The 23238-nt window shown below is 46.2% G+C and overlaps 1 protein-coding gene across 1 annotated transcript; it reads right to left on the reverse strand.

The window, feature by feature from the left end:
- Positions 1 to 602: 602 nt before the first annotated feature.
- LOC146704313 (immunoglobulin superfamily member 22-like) lies at positions 603 to 23238 on the reverse strand. The gene is given in 35 exon segments (XM_085465153.1): positions 603 to 2194; positions 2292 to 2472; positions 2610 to 2915; positions 2917 to 3002; positions 3005 to 3115; positions 3297 to 3355; positions 3357 to 3467; positions 3562 to 3631; positions 3634 to 3789; positions 3792 to 3893; positions 4301 to 4375; positions 4378 to 4422; positions 4618 to 4644; positions 4647 to 4781; positions 4957 to 4974; positions 4977 to 5258; positions 5343 to 5423; positions 5494 to 5703; positions 5953 to 6094; positions 6208 to 6332; positions 7118 to 7520; positions 7961 to 8227; positions 17564 to 17635; positions 17637 to 17695; positions 18005 to 18065; positions 18068 to 18151; positions 18239 to 18373; positions 18611 to 18696; positions 18699 to 18777; positions 18993 to 19051; positions 19054 to 19086; positions 19196 to 19295; positions 20599 to 20735; positions 21391 to 21525; positions 21884 to 23238. Coding segments are annotated over 35 exon segments (4272 nt in total). The 5' UTR covers positions 21978 to 23238; the 3' UTR covers positions 603 to 2048.

Consider the following 23238-nt stretch of genomic DNA (forward strand, 5'->3'; position numbering starts at 1 on the left):
GAAAATGTCAGCAGATGTTTATAACTCTTTGGTTTTTTTTGTGTTTCTACTGAAGCTGATGGTCCTCAGCAGTAAAGTGCCATTACAGACAGAATGAACTGGAGGACAACAGAGAGCTCTGTTCTAGTAGCTGCTGTGCAGTATTGTCTGGCCGAGGGATATGTGCTTTCAACAGCAGTTAACCCTGTGAAAACTCAGTCAGAGTTCTACCGACAAGGCTCTCTGTTTCTCTTCCATTTCAGCTTCCTGTTACCTTACCTTGTCTGTATTTTCTTCCTCAACATGCACACAGACATCTTAAGAATTTTGTCTTGCTGAATCCGTGCCAGTTCTTTTCAAATGTGTCCCATTCATTTGCAGCCAAAGTCTTGCCATCAAAGAAGTCCAGTCTTCTAAGAAATAAAGTATCTCTTTTTATGGCCCTTATAAAAACAGACCTCGTGAGACAAGAAATATACATGAAACTGATGAAATAATGTCACTCCTGAAGAGTGAAGAAAGTCCTTTTTAAAAAAAAAAAAACAAAAAAAAACAAACTTAATCACATTAATAAAAATGTGATGCAATAAAACATCAAAGAAATCTATTAGAAATGCACAAGAATCAAGTTCCGTTTGAGCGCAGCAGCCTTTAGTTTCTTTGAAATGCCGAGACTAACCATTCAAAGTTTCACTCCACGGTATTTCAACTTTATTGTGGCTTAGCTGAATAGGGGAGAAACGGAAGGTACCTGTGACGTCAGTTTAGTGCCTTTTGGTGCTTAATTGATTTGAACCTGGCAGTCTGACTGCCAGTCCTCTGGTGGGTCTATACAAATGGAGTTGTGGGCGCCAGCAATAGTGACGCAAGGACAGAGAGGGGTTGTAACCCCTCTCTGTCAGGCTGGCAGCTCCTTACCAGACCACACTCAGTCTCAAGCAGCAGCAGTCCGCTCTGAGGTAATGTCTTTTAAAGAGACTGTCGGATATGCAGATTAAAAGTAATCTGGTATTTTTTAAAGCACTGGATTTAAAAGGAATGGATAACACTGTGGCTAAGTGGACGTTATGGTTGAAAGTAGAATCTGTTGGATTCATACACATCCTTTATACAGGCATTGCATTGTAAGGCAATACAGTAAGTTAGCATGCAAGCAGTGGCCAAGCAGCTGGCATGCAAAGTTGATCACCTGACCTCAAATCGGCTGCAGATTGGTGTCACTGGCCAAAAGACACAAAAAACTAAGCAAAAAAACCCAAAGCCAAACAAACCTCAAAACAAAAGACAACCAAAAACGAAGAAGTGAAAACGGATCCGTGCAGACTGTCCTAAAAATGTAGTTGTACCTGAGGCCCTGTAGCACTTTGAGGTACACAAGTTCTTGTTTTTGTTTGAAATGCATCTTGAGGCAACTTTGATTTTTTTTTTTTTTTTTTAAAGCACAGTCCAATAGCCAGGCAATGCTGGGTGTGCAAGAAAAGAAAGATATCTGACAACGGCTCCAGCCTGCCTTCAAGCACAGGTCATTGTAATTACATGATACAGATCCGCAAAGTAAGCTATGGGGATAAGTGAGCTTTAAATTGTGGCCTTTTGCATAATTGGCAGAAAACTATTCTCACACTATTGTCTGTTGTGGATGTGGTGCAACATGTACCGTGAGTTAACTTAGTTTCGTTTGAATCTTAAGGTCACACAAAAACTAGAGCAACAAACTGGAGGGTTTTTTTAAATAGGTGGCCTGATGCAGAGTCCCGTGAAACAAGCTATTCTGGAAGAACTGGACACCTATAAGGAGGAAGAAAAAAACATTTTTTTTCTATTCTTTTCTTTCTTTCTTATTTTTAAGACAGAAAAGCATTTGTGAGCTAAAGATAAAAGACAATCTCTCTGGCTGAATGAGCTGACTAATGACGAGCAACCCCCAAACATACCAAACATTTAGCCACTCCTGAAGGAAGAGTGAGAGTCTGACCTCTAGTGTTTGCTAAAAGTATTACCAGAATTGAAAAAAATGAAAACAGAAAACTACAACATGCCTAACAGTTACAATCAGTGATATACAGAACTTAGTCAAACCAAAATGAGTGAAAATGCCAACAGCAATGTAAGAACAAGTGAAGTGGCCAATTATAGAAGACTCCTTCCAAAATAAGCATCTCTTTGTTTTTCTGATTAGTCAGGAAGCTCTCCAGCAGACCCTTGTCATCTTTATCTGAAAGTCCTAACATATAGATATATATTTAGTAAGGTAATATCATTATAAATTATTAATTATTTCACTCTCCACCCTCTCTCATTGTAGAACCTACCATACACTACTAGGTTACAGGTACACTTGACCATCCCCAGAGGGTTTTCCAGCACCAGAGTGTATTCTACATTGTCTTGAGCTCCACAAGTGGGGATGACTAGAGTGCACACTCCATTAACTGTGCGGTGCCAAAAGTGAGTGGAATCAGAGATCATGGATTCCCCTTGATACCAGCAAGCCTACAAAGGGGAGAATTTTTTTACTTGTGGGCAACAGAAGTAAACATCTGTGTGTACAAAGATTGTACGCACAGATGTTTTAAATTTTGCTTCACATATATTATGGTTGCTGACATCAGTAGCCATGTCTTTCATACCAGTGGAGTTGGCAGCCCCTGTTAGGCACAGCTCATGATGCAGTCATGTCCTTTGAGAACGGCTTAGTCCTTCAGCGGCAGCAGGAAAGTAAGTTTAACATGACTTTGAGGTAATGCATATTCCTTCCCCTGAAGGCTGTTGATGCTCTCTTGGAAACACACAGCAGACATAAATAAATCTGAGTAAAGAGCGTGACTGAGACTGAGAAATACACTACTGTTACCTTTCTCCTTGGCGATGATGAAAGGTTGCTTTGAATCTAAGGGATCCCTGTCACCGACTGAATTCTGTGCAGTGACCCTAAAAATAGTACTTCCTTCCTGGAAGCAGTCCAGTAACAGTGTACTTGCTAATGAAAACACACTCGGTCACAGTAAACCAGGAAGCTGTACATAATGTGTTGCCTGATCCTCATCAGCCAGGTCACGGGTGTGATCCCATTGCAGAGCCACTGTGTCCAGGATCTCCTCCACCAACTGGAGGTTGTTTGGCGGTTGGGGAACATCTGAGTACAGCAGCAGGAGAACAAGAGGAAGAAATTACTGTAAATTTCTCTTGACAGATCTGGAAGTTTGTATAAAGCTATCAAAACAGCAAAAATGGATCTGAAGTGACTTCTTGTTACAGAATACAATCATTAAAGAAGGACAAAGTGGGGAGTAAATAATGAAGCATTCGTCACTTACCTATAACCTTGACATGGACTTTATAGTGAGCCTCTCCATAGTTATTCTTCAGGAGAACAGATGCCAGAGTCAAGTTGCTGAGTGGAAGAAGTGAATGACTGGGAGTGATTCTTGGTGTTTGTGATGACCTGTCTTCCTGTGGTGAGAATGCCATCTTGGATATAAATGTGTCTGACTGGATGTTTGTGGTTTGTGTTTCGAGGTACAGTTATTACATCCTCCTGAAGAGAAAGACAACTGTTAAATATTAGCCACTTTATTTCACTGATGAAGTCTTACAGTGAAGCTGAAGTCAAGGCAAATTGCCTTTCCAGCCTGGAAAACCACACGATTATGGCCAATACACCTTTTGCTAGCTCAGTGGGCTCCCCCACCCCTTTTTCATTGACAGCTCAGACACGGACGTGGTACCTCATCTGCTCCTGAAGTCCCACCACTGTGAAGGCAGTACAGGAGACAGGGATCTTAGTGGCTTTCCTCCACGTCTTAGCATCTCCTTGATAGGCTCATCTCCTTGGCATGGAGGAGTCCACTTTAGAGAAACGGAGGAGTTTGTGGAATCAGATACATTCAGGTTCCTCACTAGGCCGGGAGCTGCTTCAGGGGAAAATTAAATTTGTATACTGTTGAATAAATCAAATATTTAGGTACAGAAATAAAAGGAACATAAACTCCACATATATAAAGTGAATTGCTCAGGTTTTTTTAATGGCCAACAGGGGCATAAAAAAAGCAAAACCATACATTAGAAATGGCAAAACTTTACACTTAATTTTTGATCTGAGTAAACATTTTCCAAATTACTGGATAAGTTGCTAATTTCAAGTTTTTTTTAATACAGCACGGTATCCATTTAGAGTAAAATAGGTGATAAAGCAAATGACTAAGTGGTTAAGACACAAATTCAAAACTCAAAGCTTCAATATGGGAGCCTACATACCGATGGGCTCCATCCTGCTGATTCAGGAAGAAAATAAACAACACACTGTGAGGGGAAGACGTACGTGCTGGATTTTTAGCCGGCATGGGATTAGAAACGTTGCTGGGAGTGCCTGCAACAGCCCTGTTTACACTAGTCACTCATACCCCATATCTTCCACCAATCCGCACACCATGAAGTTGGTTTCTAGAAACAGTAATAAAGGCTTGAATGTGATAGATGTGAATGTAGCATCAGTAAGGAAGCTAGGTTAGGAGTCAGGAGTTATTAGATAAAATGCTAAAATGGGCACTTCGGCTTGTAACAGTACCACTGATTTCAATAAAAAATTTGCAGTGACGCATGAGATTGCTTGGCTTGGCACGCTGCTCCAAGCCTGACCAGTGAGTAGCTCCTTATGGATTTGCAGCCTTTATTTCTCCTCAGTTCACAGATGTAGCCGTGAACTGAAGCTCCTCCATCACTGGCTGGAGGACTCCAACTCACTGTCATGGTGTTCTTAGTTAAATTAGACACATGAGGCTGTGATGCTGTACCTGGAGGCTCTGGATAAGTGGATTTTAAACAGATGTCAATAGACATCTCAAATCCAGGATATGAAACTTTTAGCATGGCAATGAAGTGGAACTGCAGTGAACTGTAAACCATAAAGCATTTCTCTTTACCTTTCACCTCTAGTTGGACCTATTTGGGCTGATTTTGATCATGATTAGTGCTCACCTATGGGCTCTCCACCATGGCCTCCTCTGTCTCCAGAGGGTCACTCATTCCCTCTTCATTGATGGCTCTGATGCAATGCTAGTATGCATGGCCCTCCTCCACTTTATCATCAGTGAAGGCATTAATGCTACTATCCACTTCTCCAACCCTGTTCCAGGACCTCTTGCCTACCATACAGCGATCGATCACAAAACTGGTGACCTGCTTACCCCCGTTGTCACTTCGAGCCTTCCATTTCATCTTGATACACTTCTCTTACGGCTCAAGAAACTCAACTTTCCCTTGAGGAGGCTTTGGGCGGTCTAAAGAAAGCGATGTGTTAGTTAAATACAAACCTCCATTTCAAAAAGTGCTTTAAATTAATATGATTGTGTGATTTCATCCACCAATCACAATGAGTTGCACGTCAGTAACAGCAGCACCACAGTCGCTCTTGAGACAACGCATAAATGCGCCACTAATCTTCTCTCACGCATCAAGTAAACATCCAAAGTAAATAAAAAAACAACTGTATCTGCATATGATACAGCATGACACCCTTTATTTTAATCCACCTGCTAAGCACCAATGAGGTGCTATTATCTGTCTGCTCCACCTTGGTCCTCTCATCCTCCATAACCTTCACACCATCCTTATACCAGGTAAGCTTAGGATCTGATTTGCCTTTGTAATACCAGATGCTGTAAGTTTAGATACATTTCACTGAGTATTGTACTTGTATAACTATGCATGTGACAAATAAAGAATCTTGTTTCCTGTTTTATTGTGAAAGTCCCTGTGCAGTGTGCCTAGTTTTGCTTCCCCTTGTCTCATTAGGTCTGATTTGTCCCAGCTGTTCCCCATAGAAATAAACCACAATGGAGTTTGAAAAAAAAAAACATGGGCGTGTGTGTTTGGAGGATGTGTTTGTGCGTGGGGGTTTCGGGGGGGAGCGAGGATTTTTCTTGTAAAACAAAGGGGGACCTAGCAAAACAGTTTGGGAACCACTGCACTAACCTGCAATACTGGGCACAGCCTCACTTTCAGCCCCTTTAGCTCTGAATGTGTACTTGCTCTCATGGGACTCATTCACACCAGAGAAAATTAGTTTGTGCACAGCTCCCTGTTTTACCACCTGAACTCCATTCAGCTTCGAAAACTGTTGAATTTAACACAAAAGGATGGATGAAAAAGGCAAAAAAAAATTGCCAAATTTACATTTCAGGATTAACAGCTAACAAGTCTTTTATCCAGTTCTGCGTTATGTCTTACCTCCACCCCATCCTTCAGCCATACTCCATCCACCTTCTCATCAGCAAGAACAACACTCGGCTCTGCAGGGGACCCTGTCGAACACTGAACATCTGACATACCACTCTTCAGTGAGGCAAAACACTCTGGCAACACACAGAGAAAAAGAACTTAGAGAGAATTAACATTCATAGAATTAATTATTAATCAGTTATGCTGTGTTGTTAGATTTTTACAGTTTTTTCCATTGCCTTGGCTTTGGCTGATTCAAAAACGTTAGCTGAAATCTGCAAAAGAAACATCCATTTTACTCTCTAAAATATGCTAGTAGTATTTTACATCCAAAATGATCCATCTTATTGTCAGAAGCTGAAAGGTGGAAGTCACGAGCATGACTATTGTAAAACATACTTACAGAACTTGAGAGCAGTAAGCAATTTGTGAACATGGTGGAGTCTGCTCAGATAAAAATTCTGCAGGGGTAACAGCCTGAAAGAGGAGGAAGGATGTGTGGGAGTGCAACAAGGGAGAGACAAAAGAATATGGGAAGTTACACAAGAGTGAAGAAGATAGATCGCCATACTCGCAAGTCTTTCTACTGCAGTGTTGCAAGGGAGAGCACCGGGTGCTTGCCTGATAGGAATCTGTGGCTAACAGTTCAACAGTTGGAGCACTTACTCTCACCACTACTCTGTGGCTGTGCAGTACTATAATAATACACACAATAGGCCTGTGTTTTGTTTCCACAAAGCATCTTTTTTGGCACTGACACTCTGTTTTGTTCTGAACAGCACTGTGCTATTTTTCTATTTCTCTGTTGCTGTAACTGCAGTTTACTGCATTGTTTGATCAGTGGAGGAACACATGCACTTTCACCTTATAGTCCAAGAAAATTTAAGGGTTCTTTTTCTCTATAGAGCAGAATTCTTACCAGCCACAGTGACTTTAGCAGACTTGACATATTCGTGTGCATCGTTGTCCTGAGTGCAGACAACAGAGTACTCTCCCTCATCAGCCAGCTGACACTCTTCTATAATAACCTCAGCCCTTTTCCCCTCACGCATGAAGATGTAGCGCCCGCTTGCTGTGATATCACACCCATCCTTCAGCCAGTGAATGTGCACGTCCTTGGAGCTCATCTCACACTCCAGGCGGGCTGTGCTTCTCTCATGCACACAGACATTCTGGTAAACTTGATGGGAATGCCTATATAGAATTAAAACAGAGGAAGAATGAAAATAAGAGAGGCACTTTAGCGCTAATGTGGACTTTATTAGCATACTACACTTACAAAGTTTTAGTAATTTTAGAAGTAGAAGCACAGACACTGATGATTACAAGGTGAAAGTATGAACAGAATTTAAATGCTCTTGCACTTATTAGGCTTGTTCTTTATATTCAGTCCCAGAAAAAAAAAGATAGAGCGTACTCATATTCATGAATAACTATAATTAACACAACCTCAATTGCTATGCTTCTCTTGGTCCAAACCCAGAGGACAGCCACGTGTCCTTGTAAAGATAATTACATGCCCCAACTTGCACCTTGGGCAAGTAAATGTCTTGTTAGGCAGAGCTGTAATAAATGAGCTTGTTGTGAGCAGGGATTTGGTTGGATTACTTTCAACTGAGCACTAGGAGGGAGGATTTATTGCACTCCCCATACATCTTCATTTGAAAAACAGGGAAGATGATGTTGTTTTGCATAGCTACGAAGGAGCGAAGCTTCTAATCTCAGGGGAGGAAAACAAGGCAGTGGCAGCTCATATCTCAACTGTGAAGGTTTGTTTCCCTAGAAATATTAGCTCCAACAAGACAGCTCTGTTGGGAAAAACAAAACAACAAAAACAAGACAAACTAGTTTTTTTTTCTTCGTGTTGGCAAATAAAAAGCAGCAAGGTGGCAGTGAGGTCTCCAGTGCTGATTGTTTAGTTTCCAGTGTCAGTGGCTTTCATATCCTTAATCTTTAAGGTGTAGGTGAGGTCATCCTCATACAGAGAGACATCAGACTTTTCATCTCTTTCCCTCTCCTTTTCCTTTACCTGCAAAAACAAAAAACACTTCTGGGAAAACTATTTCCACATTATGTTCCAGTGTTTTATATTTCCTCAAACAATGGCAGTATACTGTATCTGTGGGTTCCTTTTTTTTGGAGTAACTGAGATAGTCAAAGGAGCTTGCAAAGAAAAGCGTCTGGACTTCTTTAAGTTGCTTGAAGACGTTTCACCTCTCATCCGAGAAGCTTCTTCAGTTCTAAGGTCAAATGGTGGAGAGTCCCAGATATAAACCTAGTGGGAGTGACCCCCCCACAGAGGGACAAAAGGACCCCCTGATGATCCTCTAATTCCCTGAGCCAAGGTGTGAAACTGGGCGTGGGTCCCAATCAGCCAGAGTTTCGGGTGTGTTCATTGTGAAACCTGGCCCCACCTTATCATGCGAATTCCTGAGGTCAGATGGCCCTGGATGTGAGTGGGCGTTAAGGCGTCTGGGAAGGGATCTCAAAACTGGATTATAGATGGCAGAGAGTTGGTGTCGTAAACCCCCGCCTCTGTTCAAAGATGGTCGCTCACAGTGGACATAGATGGCTTCTTTCACTCCTCTTTCAAACCATCTGTCCTCTCTGTCCAAAATGTGAACATTGGCATCCTCGAAAGAGGTACCTTTATCCTTAAGATGCAGATGGACTGCTGAGTCTTGTCCTGTGGAGGTGGCTCTTCTGTGTTGTGCCATGCGCTTGTGAAGTGGCTGTTTGGTCTCTCCAATGTAGAGGTCTGAGCATTCCTCGCTGCACTGTACAGCATACACCACATTGTTAAGTTTGTGTTTTGGCGTTTTGTCTTTTGGGTGAACCAGTTTCTGTCTGAGCGTGTTGCTGGGTCTGAAATACACTGGGATGTCATGCTTGGAGAAAACTCTCCTGAGTGTCTCTGATACACCGGCTACATAGGGGATGACAATGTTGTTGCGTCTGTCCTTCTTATCCTCTCTCGCTGGTGTCTGGTCTTCTTTTCTGTGCCTCTTTGCTGACTTTAAGAACGCCCATTTAGGATAGCCGCACGTTTTGAGTGCTTCCTTTACATGTGTGTGTTCCTTCTTTTTCCCTTCAGGCTTAGAGGGAACATGTTCTGCCCGGTGGTGTAGGGTCCTGATTACTCCAAGTTTGTGTTCCAGAGGGTGATGGGAGTCAAAGAGGAGGTACTGGTCCGTGTGTGTGGGCTTCCGGTAAACTTCGATGTTGAGTTTGCCGTTCTCTTCAATGTGCACAGCGCAGTCCAGGAAAGGCAGACAGTTGTCCTTTGTGTCTTCCCTGGTGAACTTGATGTTCTTATCCACAGCGTTGATGTGCGCAGTGAAGGATTCTGTCATGGTCTGTGGAATGCGTGATGCTCGGGTAGCCACACCCCCGGGCTGGGCCATCACTAGCACACCTGCTCTCCATCCCGGTGATTACACGGAGATCCACTTAATCCGGCGCTGACGGATGCTCCACGCCAGTCCGTAGTCATCCCCACAGTGATTTCTACTCGGCGTCTGCTACCTGCCTGTCCTCCGGCTCAACTGGATCTCGCGGCGCTCACCTGGCCCACTCGCCATTCCACGGACTTCCTGCCCCCACGGACTGCCACACTTCCCTCCCGAGCTCCCACGGTTCCGTTCTATCGTAAGCCCCTACTCTAACTCAGTCCTGATATGTTCTCCCCGCTTCCTGGCTCCCTAGTAATCATCTCCCCTTTCTATTGCAGCCCCCCGCCGTCCCGATCCCGGCTTCCTCGTGTCATTGTTTCCCCGGATTTTTAGTTTCTGTTTTTGCTCTCTACTTTCCCCGGGTCGCCTTTCGTTGTTTTAATAAAGTGTCTTTTTGTTAGCTCGGAGTCTGCGCCTGGATCCTTTCGTGCCCGCGCACCACGGCGCATGACAGTACGGACTGGCCAAGATGGATCCAGCAGACCCGATACGTTCAGCTATTAATAAGCAGGGTGCCGTGCTCGGCCGACACGATCAGTTACTTTCTTCGCTTCAGGATCAGTATCAGGAGCTGAGCGAGAAACAGGGAGAGATGTGCGCTAAACAGCCCGACTCGGCGTACCGCTGTGTGACGTCTCCGCCGCCGGAACCCTTCCACGGCGAATTGGACCAGTGTGGGGGGTTCCTTTTTCAGTGTACTCTTTTCTTCAGTCGCTCGCCACTCGCCTTCCCCACTGACGCGGCCAAGATTTCCCACTTCGTGGGACTACTGAGGGGAAGGGCGTTGGCGTGGGCTGAAGCCTATTTATCTGCTAACCCGATACAGCGCTGCGACTTCGATGACTTCCTCGACGAGTTTAAAGCAACCTTCTCTCCGTCAGTTTCCGAGGATGATGCCGCTCAAAAGCTACTGGTGCTCCGCCAGGGTCGGCGTAGCGTTGCGGAGTATTTAGTGGAGTTTCGCACCGTGGCAGCCGCTGTTGGCTGGCCCGATTCGGCCCTAAGGGGAATTTTTTTACGCTCCCTGAACGATCAGATTAAGGATCAGCTCGCGTTTCACGAGGCGGCTAAAACGTTCGAGGATTTGGTGTCACTCGCCCGTAGGATCGATAAGCGTCTACGGGAGAGGGAGGCCGAACGGCGGTCCAAGCCACCGAAACCCGTGTTGCACCCAGACTTTCGCGTGTCACTGCCCCTGTCCCCTTTTAGCTCTCCAGCGGCGTGCGCTCGCTCACAGTCTCCTCCTCCGCCGGAGCCGATGCAGATCGGGCGCTCTCGGCTCTCGCCGGAGGAGAGGGAACGCCGTTTTCGGGCCGGGGACTGCTTATACTGTGGGAAGCCGGGACACCGCATCGCCAGCTGCCCGGTTCGCCCAAACGGACCAGCTCACCGGTAGGTTCGGGGATACGGGTGGGCTGCACATTGAATACTATTAGACCCCGATTGATTGTGTCCGTTGCCATAATAACCAATAAAAAGACTGTCACATGCAGCGCATTAGTGGATTCTGGGGCGGAGCAGAATCTCATGGATGAAAGACTGGCTAAAGAGCTGGAAATTCCACTCACTCTGTTGGAACCTCCCCTCCCTGCGTCAGCGCTGAATAAACAAGTGTTTGCTTACATCACTCATCAGACCGCGCCCGTGACATTAGTCACTTCCGGGAACCACAACGAATCGCTTTCGTTCTTTACCTTCCCGTCTCCCGACACCCCGCTCGTGTTAGGCTACCCGTGGCTGCAAAGACATAATCCCCACATCGATTGGGCAGGAAGCAAGATCGCCAGTTGGAGTTTGTTCTGCCTTGCGAATTGCCTGAGATCAGCAGTTCTCGCTCCACCCACTAACCCGACCCCACCTGTTACACAAGCACCTGACCTCTCCTCCATCCCACCCGAATACCACGACTTGCAGGAAGTGTTTAACAAAGACAAGGCTTGCTCTCTGCCACCACACCGCCCCTATGACTGCGCCATCGACCTGCTACCTGGTGCCCCGCTGCCCTCCGGCCGGTTGTACAACCTGTCTCGCCCCGAGAGGGAGTCTATGGAAAACTACATCCGAGAATCACTCGCGGCCGGTATCATTCGACCCTCTTCTTCCCCAGTTGCTGCGGGCTTTTTCTTCGTGGGGAAAAAGGACGGTTCGCTGCGGCCGTGCATTGACTACCGGGGCTTAAATGACATCACCGTAAAGAACAAGTACCCTCTTCCGTTGATTAACTCCGTTTTTGGCTCTCTCCAGGAAGCCACCGTTTTCACAAAACTGGACCTGCGAAACGCATACCATCTGGTCCGAATAAGGGAGGGGGACGAGTGGAAAACCGCTTTTAACACGCCACTGGGCCACTTCGAGTATTTGGTTATGCCATTCGGCTTAACTAACGCCCCTGCGGTTTTTCAGACGCTAGTGAATGATGTGCTCCGAGACTTCCTGAACGTGTTTGTTTTTGTATACTTGGATGACATCCTCATTTTTTCCAGGACCATGGAGGAGCATCACGTTCACGTCCGGAGCGTCCTGCAACGGTTACTGGAAAACAGACTGTTTGTCAAAGCAGAAAAATGCGAGTTTCACGCCTCATCGGTTTCCTTTTTGGGCTATGTCTTAGCAGGAGGACGGGTGAAGACGGACCCAGCTAAGATCAAGGCGGTTCTGGAGTGGCCGGTCCCGGATTCGCGGAAGAAGCTCCAATGCTTTCTCGGGTTCGCGAACTTCTACCGACGTTTCATTCGAAACTACAGCCACGTCGCCGCGCCTCTCACTCGCCTCACTTCTCCTAAGGTACCTTTCACCTGGCCCCTGGAGGCCCACACAGCGTTCACCAAATTGAAGGCATTGTTCACTACGGCGCCCATTCTGCTCCACCCCGACACCACCAAACAATTCATCGTCGAGGTGGACGCGTCCGACACCGGAGTCGGGGCTGTTCTCTCTCAGCGGTCTGGACCTCAAGGTAAGCTCCAGCCGTGCGCCTACTTCTCTCGCCGGCTCACCCCTACTGAAAGAAATTATGACGTAGGCGATAAGGAGCTCTTGGCCATAAAACTCGCCTTGGAGGAGTGGCGCCACTGGCTGGAGGGAGCCGAGCAGCCTTTTCTCATATGGACGGACCATAAGAATCTAATTTATCTTAGGACTGCTAAAAGGTTAAACTCTCGCCAAGCCCGCTGGTCCCTGTTTTTTACACGCTTTAACTTCACTCTCTCGTATCGCCCAGGTTCACGGAATGCCAAGCCAGATGCGCTCTCCCGCCAGTACTCCCCAGACACGGAGACATCGTCACCAACCACCATTCTCCCCCCAACCTGTGTGGTGGGCGCCCTCTCCTGGGATGTTGAGGAGGTTATCCGCCAGGCCCTCCCGGGAGACCCTGACCCGGGTACCGGACCCCCTGGACGGCGTTTTGTCCCCGCTGCTGCCCGCGGAGCGGTAATCCATTGGGTCCACACTGCACGTTTTTCGTGTCACCCTGGCGTGAGCAGAACCATTGGTCTTCTCAAACGGCATTTCTGGTGGAAGACTTTACGACAAGATGCGAGGGAGTACGTGGCTGCCTGCACTGTCTGCGCCCGCAACAAATTGTCCACTAAGCACCCAGCGGGCCTGCTCCATCCGCTCAGCACGCCTCACCGGCCTTGGTCTCATATCTCATTAGATTTCATTACCGGTCTTCCTTGTTCCTCGGGAAAGAGCGTCATCCTCACCATCATCGACCGGTTCTCTAAAGCCGCCCACTTCGTCCCGCTACCGAAACTACCCTCCACCCCTGACACAGCCCTAGCCCTAATTGAAAACGTGTTCCGGCTCCATGGTATTCCCCTTGACATCGTCTCAGACCGAGGCCCACAGTTCACTTCACGAGTGTGGAGGACCTTTTGTTCCATTTTGGGCGCGAGAGTTAATTTAAGCTCGGGTTTCCATCCGCAATCTAACGGCCAGACCGAGCGGCTTAACCAGGAGCTAGAGGCTGCGCTACGGTGCATGGCGTCCCAAAACCCCACTTCCTGGGTCACCTTTCTGCCCTGGGTTGAATATGCACATAACTCACTTACCTCGTCTGCCACAGGTTTGTCCCCGTTCGAGGCATCCCTCGGTTATCAGCCTCCTCTTTTCCCTGAAGACGAACTCGGTCTCGCAGTCCCCTCCGCTCGGCACCATCTCCGGCGCTGCCAGCGGGTCTGGCTCAGGGCCCGCCAAGCTCTCCTGCGGACGAAGGAACAGCACACACGCCATGCCAACCGCCGTCGCACCCCCGCCCCCGACTACCAGCCGGGGCAGAAGGTCTGGTTGGCCGCCAAAAACATTCCGCTGCGTGTGTCCTCCCGGAAGCTGGCCCCCCGCTTCATTGGCCCGTATGAAGTTGATGCGGTTGTTAACCCGGCGGCAGTTCGGCTCAAGCTCCCTACTTCCTGGCGCATACATCCCACGTTCCACGTTTCCCAGGTCAAACCCGTCCGCCGCAGCCCATTGTGCCCTCCGTCCGAGCCCCCTCCTCCCGCCCGGCTTGTCGCCGGTCACCCGGCCTATGCGGTCCGGCGCATCGTGGCTGAGCACCGGCGTGGGCGTGGGTGGCAGTTCCTGGTGGACTGGGTGGGGTACGGTCCCGAGGACCGCCTCTGGGTTCCGCGTTCCTTCATTCTGGACCCGTCCCTCATCGCTGATTTCCGCGCTTCTCTCCGCAGGCCGCAGTCCGGTCGGTCGCCTGGGGGCGACCCTTGAGGGGGGGGCACTGTCATGGTCTGTGGAATGCGTGATGCTCGGGTAGCCACACCCCCGGGCTGGGCCATCACTAGCACACCTGCTCTCCATCCCGGTGATTACACGGAGATCCACTTAATCCGGCGCTGACGGATGCTCCACGCCAGTCCGTAGTCATCCCCACAGTGATTTCTACTCGGCGTCTGCTACCTGCCTGTCCTCCGGCTCAACTGGATCTCGCGGCGCTCACCTGGCCCACTCGCCATTCCACGGACTTCCTGCCCCCACGGACTGCCACACTTCCCTCCCGAGCTCCCACGGTTCCGTTCTATCGTAAGCCCCTACTCTAACTCAGTCCTGATATGTTCTCCCCGCTTCCTGGCTCCCTAGTAATCATCTCCCCTTTCTATTGCAGCCCCCCGCCGTCCCGATCCCGGCTTCCTCGTGTCATTGTTTCCCCGGATTTTTAGTTTCTGTTTTTGCTCTCTACTTTCCCCGGGTCGCCTTTCGTTGTTTTAATAAAGTGTCTTTTTGTTAGCTCGGAGTCTGCGCCTGGATCCTTTCGTGCCCGCGCACCACGGCGCATGACAGATTCCACTTCTTGTGTCTTGATTTTGACCCAGGTGTTGTCCACATATCTGTACCAGTGGCTGGGTACTCTTCCTTTGAAAGAGCCAAGAGCCTTCCTTTCCACTTCCTCCATGTAAAGGTTGGCTACAATAGGTGACACGGGGGAGCCCATGGCACAGCCATGTTTTTGTCTGTAAAAGCCTTCGTTGTATTTGAAATATGTAGTGGTGAGGCAGAGGTCTAACAGTGTGCAGATCTGATTGGGTGTGAAGTTGGTCCTGTCCTCCAAGGAGCTGTCTTCTTGTAGTCGTTTTCTGACAGTCTCCACGGCCTCCGTGGTGGGTATGCAAGTGAAGAGAGAGACTACATCAAAGGACACCATGGTTTCATCTGGATCCAGGGTAAGTTTCTGGACCTTGTCGGTGAAGTCGGTGGAGTTCTTGATGTGGTGTGGGTTGTTCCCCACGAGAGGTAAAACATCACTGTTTTACCAGCTGATAAGGGAAGATGCACCGTGGTCCTAAACACTACAGATTACCATACAAAGATCACTACTCTCCTCAGTGACAACAATACCTACGAAGCCCTAAAGCGAGACCCCACAAGCAGCTACAAAAAGAAAGTTATAGCTTGCCTTCAAGACTTTGAAAAGGACAAAATTATTGACCGCCTTACATATCACCGCCTTTACCCAGGGGATGCCATACCCTGCATCTATGGACTTCCTAAGATCCACAAGGAAGCTGTCCCACTCAGACCCATAGTCAGTAGCATAAACTCAGCCACTTATAACATTGCAAAACACCTTGCTACCATCCTTGCTCCTCTCGTGGGGAACAACCCACACCACATCAAGAACTCCACCGACTTCACCGACAAGGTCCAGAAACTTACCCTGGATCCAGATGAAACCATGGTGTCCTTTGATGTAGTCTCTCTCTTCACTTGCATACCCACCACGGAGGCCGTGGAGACTGTCAGAAAACGACTACAAGAAGACAGCTCCTTGGAGGACAGGACCAACTTCACACCCAATCAGATCTGCACACTGTTAGACCTCTGCCTCACCACTACATATTTCAAATACAACGAAGGCTTTTACAGACAAAAACATGGCTGTGCCATGGGCTCCCCCGTGTCACCTATTGTAGCCAACCTTTACATGGAGGAAGTGGAAAGGAAGGCTCTTGGCTCTTTCAAAGGAAGAGTACCCAGCCACTGGTACAGATATGTGGACGACACCTGGGTCAAAATCAAGACACAAGAAGTGGAATCCTTCACTGCGCACATCAACGCTGTGGATAAGAACATCAAGTTCACCAGGGAAGACACAAAGGACAACTGTCTGCCTTTCCTGGACTGCGCTGTGCACATTGAAGAGAACGGCAAACTCAACATCGAAGTTTACCGGAAGCCCACACACACGGACCAGTACCTCCTCTTTGACTCCCATCACCCTCTGGAACACAAACTTGGAGTAATCAGGACCCTACACCACCGGGCAGAACATGTTCCCTCTAAGCCTGAAGGGAAAAAGAAGGAACACACACATGTAAAGGAAGCACTCAAAACGTGCGGCTATCCTAAATGGGCGTTCTTAAAGTCAGCAAAGAGGCACAGAAAAGAAGACCAGACACCAGCGAGGGAGGATAAGAAGGACAGACGCAACAACATTGTCATCCCCTATGTAGCCGGTGTATCAGAGACACTCAGGAGAGTTTTCTCCAAGCATGGCATCCCAGTGTATTTCAGACCCAGCAACACGCTCAGACAGAAACTGGTTCACCCGAAAGACAAAACGCCAAAACACAAACTTAACAATGTGGTGTATGCTGTACAGTGCAGCGAGGAATGCTCAGACCTCTACATTGGAGAGACCAAACAGCCACTTCACAAGCGCATGGCACAACACAGAAGAGCCACCTCCACAGGACAAGACTCAGCAGTCCATCTGCATCTTAAGGATAAAGGACACTCTTTCGAGGATGCCAATGTTCACATTTTGGACAGAGAGGACAGATGGTTTGAAAGAGGAGTGAAAGAAGCATCTATGTCCACTGTGAGCGACCATCTTTGAACAGAGGCGGGGGTTTACGACACCAACTCTCTGCCATCTATAATCCAGTTTTGAGATCCCTTCCCAGACGCCTTAACGCCCACTCACATCCTGGGCCATCTGACCTCAGGAATTCGCATGATAAGGTGGGGCCAGGTTTCACAATGAACACACCCGAAACTCTGGCTGATTGGGACCCACGCCCAGTTTCCCACCTTGGCTCAGGCGATTAGAGGATCATCAGGGGCTCCTTTTGTCCCTCTGTGGGGGGATACTCCCACTAGGTTTATATCTGGGACTCTCCACCATTTGACCTTAGAACTGAAGAAGCTTCTCGGATGAGAGGTGAAACGTCTTCAAGCAACTTAAAGAAGTCCAGACGCTTTTCTTTGCAAGCTCCTTTGACTACGATGACCTGGATGACTGAGAACCTTCACAGACAGAGTAACTGAGATGTTAAGAAATTCAGGAAACTATCTTTAAAAAGCATTTTCAGTCTCATCCTATACGCGATATCATATGATAGTGTAAAAGTGTAATTAAATTCTATGATTCTCTTCCTGAACTACACACTAACTACACTAACCTTCCAGATTAGGGGTCGATCTGTTTTCTTGGAAAGATGGACCTCAAACACAGCAGTCTGTCGCTCATTTACTCTTTTTTGGCTTTAAGTCAGACACGACTTTAAGCAGTTCATTTGAATGAGATAAAGCAGAAGACAAGAAGGGTTTTTATTGATCAGTCAAGTAAACATATCCAAGGATTCCAAGCCAACTAGCTATGGATCTGGGGGGGAGGGGGTTGACATGAGGGTTTTTGAGTAATATGAACTAAGTGAGAAAGTCTGATCTCTGGGTCAAATAAATACTGACACTGAATGGAGGGGATAAAATATGACATGGTGTTAAGTAATGACAGATGTAAAGAAAGCATGTAAAAAGGAGTATGTAAATGGGGACAGTAAATACAATAAAATCTGTATTATGAGCAGTGAGAAGGAGTCCCGAGTTCCACTCTGCACATGCCGAAAGTCTCTTGTCTCCAACCTGCAGAGTGTAGGTGCCCATGTCACTCAGGTGCACGCAATAGAAATGCATAGCATGTGCTTAGTTCCCATCAGTTTCACTTCATATTTCCCATGAGAGTACTGGACCCACTGCAGCTCTGCGCCCTGAATTGCAAGCACAACGCTGAGATGAGGGGAGAAATCGCAAGTGGTTTATGTCATGGTAACATTCATAAATAAGAAGACTTTGACACTGAACCAGAAAACTGATGTGCTTTACCAAAAACCACTGATCCTGATGTTTGGATCCTTCAGTTCCAAGACAGTGTTGAACACGATGTCAACTTTGGCAGTGATGTCTTCCAGGGGCTTCAAGACACGCACCATCTTGTAAAACATATCAAATGTAGAAATACTTAAATAATGACATTTTGAATTATTTCCCATCTTCACATCAGCTGACTTGCTTTACTAACTTAACTTTGTCGCCAAGTTGTGTAAACTTTTCTCAGTTCTCCCTTGCTCTATTTTAAGCTGTTTTTTTTTTAAATATCATATCCCAAACCTGTTCATCTTTATTTGATCCTGTGTCATGTGTGCAAGCTCTCTGCATCACAGGTCTACCTCCACCTCCACTTTCTTCTTCATCTCCTTGAACTTCTTGAGAATGCCTCTGATGTTGCTGAAGCCATACTTGGCACAGATCCCCCCCAGTCCTTCTTGTCAGCTCCAGCCAGGATCTTTAACATCTCCTCCTCTGTAGGTGGCTTCTTCTTCTCTTCTCCATACCTCTGCAAAAGAAGAAATATGTTACACAGGAAGCAGTTATACAGGTATATACTATGCTTGTTTGCATGCATGACATAGAATAGGAATATGTGCGATAGTAGCTGAAAAGAATCTTCCTCAGTCCCACCAGAAACTCTTTAGATCTTGTCCTGTGGGTATTTCTGGATACATGCAAAAACATATATCTGGCAATTGATCAGAGAGTGCTCCATCACACCTTGACAGGTTCTAGGAGTGTCACAGCTAGTATTAGACAACATGCGTGTGCTCCTGCTGCTTCTCCAGCATCTTTTTGAAGTCCATTGGTGGTTCTGGAAACAAAGAGAAAGCAACTTTCACCTGTGGCACTAGGAGAAAACTGGAGGCAAACTGTGCTGATGGCTTCCAAACAACCCATGCTGTACGATATGGCTGGCTTACTTTCTGTAACACTGAGTGATATGGAGAAGGCAGCATCTCTGTGCTTGTTGGAGGCAGTGCACTTGTAGACATCGGCATCCTCCAAGGTCAGATTTTTGATCTAATTTGGAGAGAAGGTATTAGACATTAGGTAAATGACTAATGAAGGAAAAAGCAACGTGTCTAGTTACAGTGAGACGTTTCAAACTGTCACACTGTCATTCAGGTCATTTTTATCCCACTGCAGTACTCATTTTAAGCAGTAGAAGGCAGTGGCATGATAGGAATAACTCCTCAACACACAGTATTGGAACTTAACAGTCATCCCTTACCAGAGAAACAGATGGCAAGGGGAGATGCATATGTCAGCACCCACAAGTTAATTGCTTTATAATAGCTATTTAAGCTTCAGTTAAGCTCCCCGGCTGGTACAGAGAAAGCACTAAATCCACTGTGGAGTGGTTATAGATAAAAGGTTCAGTGAGAGTTTTTTCCCCGTCCTGTCTACTTTTCCTCATGATGCATGGTGTGTCATCTCACTTGACAGCACCAAAACGGGGAGCTGTTCAGCTAAATGATAGGCTGTACAGAGATACCATGCCCAGAAAGAGTATTTCACCTTTTAAAGCAACACATTTTTACTAGATACCCTAAACCCTGAATTCACACTTCCAGATAATGATGCTGAAATTACAGTCTTAACTTAAAAAAAATAATGGCATGATTTATTTGTCAATAGAGTAACATTCAGTGAAAAACTTGAGAAAACAGAGTACACAAGTACATGCAAAGCTACAGTAAATACTACTTACATGTATAGTGTTAGATGACTAAAATTAAACAGGGATGCTCATCAGATATAACACAAGCTTAACATTAGTCAGCAGCAACACAATGACAGTGAACAAAATCCCTTAATGTTTTAAAATATCACATAAAAAGGGGGAAATTTAATCTTCTTCTACTTCTACTTTCAGCTGCTCACTTTAGGAGTTGTCACAGCCCATCATCTGCCTCCATCTTATCCTATCTCTAGGGCATTCTCCTCTGTCACACCAACAGTCTGCATGTCCCTCTTCACTACATCCACGAATCTTCTCTGCGATCTTCCTCTTTTCCTCCTGCCTGGTAACATCCTGGTCAAATATATCACAATCCCTCCTCCGCTCATGTCCAAACCATCTCAGACACACTTCTCTAACTTTGTCTCCAAACCATTCAGCCTGAGCTGAACCTCTGATGTATTCATTTCTTATCTTGTCCATCCTAGTCACTCTTAATGAAAATCTTAACATCTTTACCTCTGCGACCTCCAGATCTGCCTCCGGTCCTTTTTTCATACATCATGGCAGGTCTAACTAGTATTTTGTAGATCAAATTTCAATTAGGCCAAGGATAAGTCATGTAGTTTTACAGTGTCAAACCTTCAGTATATGCTGTTTGTCGATGTTGTCATGGGAAGATTTTGTTGCCACAGACAGTGGGAACCCACTAGCTCGCTCCCAGCTCACACTGGGCTGTGGATTCCCAGTCACATTTGCCTTGAATGCAGCATTGTCACCTATGAATGACAAAAAGACAGATCAGGTTAAGATTTATATTTTGCTATAACAGTTGCCATAACATTAAATGATTTAGGATCATCATTTTCTGCTTTCCTTTTGAGACAAGTAGCTGTAGGGTCATTCCATGAATGATAATAGCCTGGCTACTCTGCAGTATTCTGCATATTGTGATGGGCGAGCTTCTGCAGCTCTCTTAATCTATAATTTACAGGTAGAGGTAGAGTGAATCAGATTAAAACGCGTAGATTTTATGCTAAAAAGGCACTGGTATTCAGCATAAGCAGCAAATGCTTTTTCAATAGAGGTGATGAGAACTATAAAGTCTTTATCACAGTATTTCTGTCCTTGGTGAGGTCTTTGTTAGGACTTTTATCAGATGCAGCCCACAGTACCTTCGCTCAGTAAGAAAAAATGTTTACCTAAAGTTTTCACATCACATGAAACTTTTGTTTCCCAGTAGAGTTTTGTTTGTGTCATCCAGTGTTTCCAGGCAAATCATGGGCAAGTGTCTAAATTTGGCTGGTGCACGCTTTTCTTATAGTCTCAAGGGCACTTGCTTGCAATATAATGTGAGGAGAGATTCTGCAAGATGCAAAGGGCATTTTGTAAAATTTCAAGCTGCTGTGGAATGAAAAGAATGGTTCAACTCACCCTCTTGGGCAGTGATGGGCCGTAGCTTCACTTCAAAATCTGGGACAGACTCTCCCTCTGGGATTTGGGGGGATTTTTGTACCTGGTTGAAGGACTCCACCACAGCGGAGGTCTTACATTGAACCCCAGAGTGCTCTAAAGGTGAGTCAAGTACATCCACAGTAAGACTATCAGAATATTGTACAAACAGGCAACCTAAGTGCACAATTGTTTCTTTTTCCTTTTTTTTGAAAGGAGAAGAGAAAAAAGAACGGAGGCCTGACTAAGTGCTGAGAAGTCTGCAGTAGGTAATAAACTTTATTTTTGCGCTCTACATTAGGGGATTTGACATGGTTGTTGAAGCTAATCATTGATGTTAGTTAATTATGCTGCTTTTGCTTATAGCAAAGACAGCTCTTTTAGATAGTCCTTCCTTGCCTGTCTCATAATACCAAAGATTTAGCGCTAAGAATGCCAGAATGAAGGAGGATCTCCTTGCATGCAAGATCCCTACCCTCTGCGCTCCTTGCCAAGCCCTGAGCCACCTTAGGATACTTGGTGGAGCTCATGGAGGAGGTGAAGGTGGACGAGCTGCAGGAAGAGGTCATCTGCCTCTCTCACATGTGCTGTTCTGTGTGCTCTGCTTTGACCCCGGAGGTCTGGAGGAGCTCTGATAGTATGATGATAGTGATGTAAAGGTGAGGTGAACTGCACCTGGCTTTAAGTAGACACCAATAGAGATGTGAAAGTATAGTTTTGCAAATGGCAGATATTGGGCTCCCACTTCCGTGGGGTTAGGTGCAACATCATGTAACTCTAGTGGATAAGAGGGGACAAAGGCACATCCTTTCCAACTGATACAGTGATACAGCTAATATCCTATATTGTGACTTAATAGGACAAGCAGAAGAACCGCTAGCCCTGTGCTCATGCTTATATACCTGAATGTGTTTAGGTCTATATAAAAGTGTGCCGGTTGCATTTAACACACTCTTCCTGTGGTGATTGGGTGTGTGTTCCCAAAAGCATGCAAGATTGTAACTCACTTCCCTTCCTCTGCTCATTCCCTGTCCTTTTCTTGCTTTGTCATCCCCCTTTCAGCAGCGACTACAATAGGCCTTTGCCTTTTCCAGTCTCACACCAAGATCCAATTAAAAGGTAATCCACACACCTGCTGTGTGAGATAAAGCATTGTGTTTGTATCACTGATGAACTGTGCTCCTTCTTTCTTACTTTGAATTTGGATTTCTCCCTCATGCCCAGCCCTAATTTCTTTTCACATGTGTAGCTGTGTATCTACTTCTTTGTGTGGACATAATGAATACACACTATGAGAAGCTGAAGGAACAATACTGGATATATAAAACCTCCGTGAAAGTATGAGCAAATGTCAAGCTCCGTATACTGTTACCTACTAGATAGGATTTTTTTTTTTAACAAAAGAAAAGAACCGAACATGCATTTCACTACACGTGAGCATGTTTACATGTGAGCTAGTGTACAAATCCAACCTTTTTTCCTCACCCTGGGGTTTTGCATGTAAATTTGACTTTAAAAGCCAATGAAATGAGCAATTAACCTCAATATGAGTGATAAAAAATGTAAATCCAAGAAGTTTATGTAAGTTTTGCCTCCTGCAGCAAATAACTACACATTGAGAGCTAATTAGCGCTGTAAGCTTTGATACCTGCCATAGAGAGTCGTTTTTAAGCAGCCCCAGCAAACTCTTTGATGGTATAACTCTACAGTCTAACCGAGTAGCAAGTGACTGCAAGCTACAAAGTGCTGAACAGGTTGCTGTCTCACTGCAAGTGGAACACAAGAACGTCTTTTCTCCCTGCTTACTTCTCTGCCTCTTTGTTCAGTGTC

This window comes from Copadichromis virginalis, linkage group LG7, assembly GCF_057382275.1.
Source record: "Copadichromis virginalis isolate Kocher_CV1m ecotype Utaka linkage group LG7, C_Virginalis_male_GT1.1, whole genome shotgun sequence".
Lineage (NCBI taxonomy): Eukaryota > Metazoa > Chordata > Actinopteri > Cichliformes > Cichlidae > Copadichromis > Copadichromis virginalis.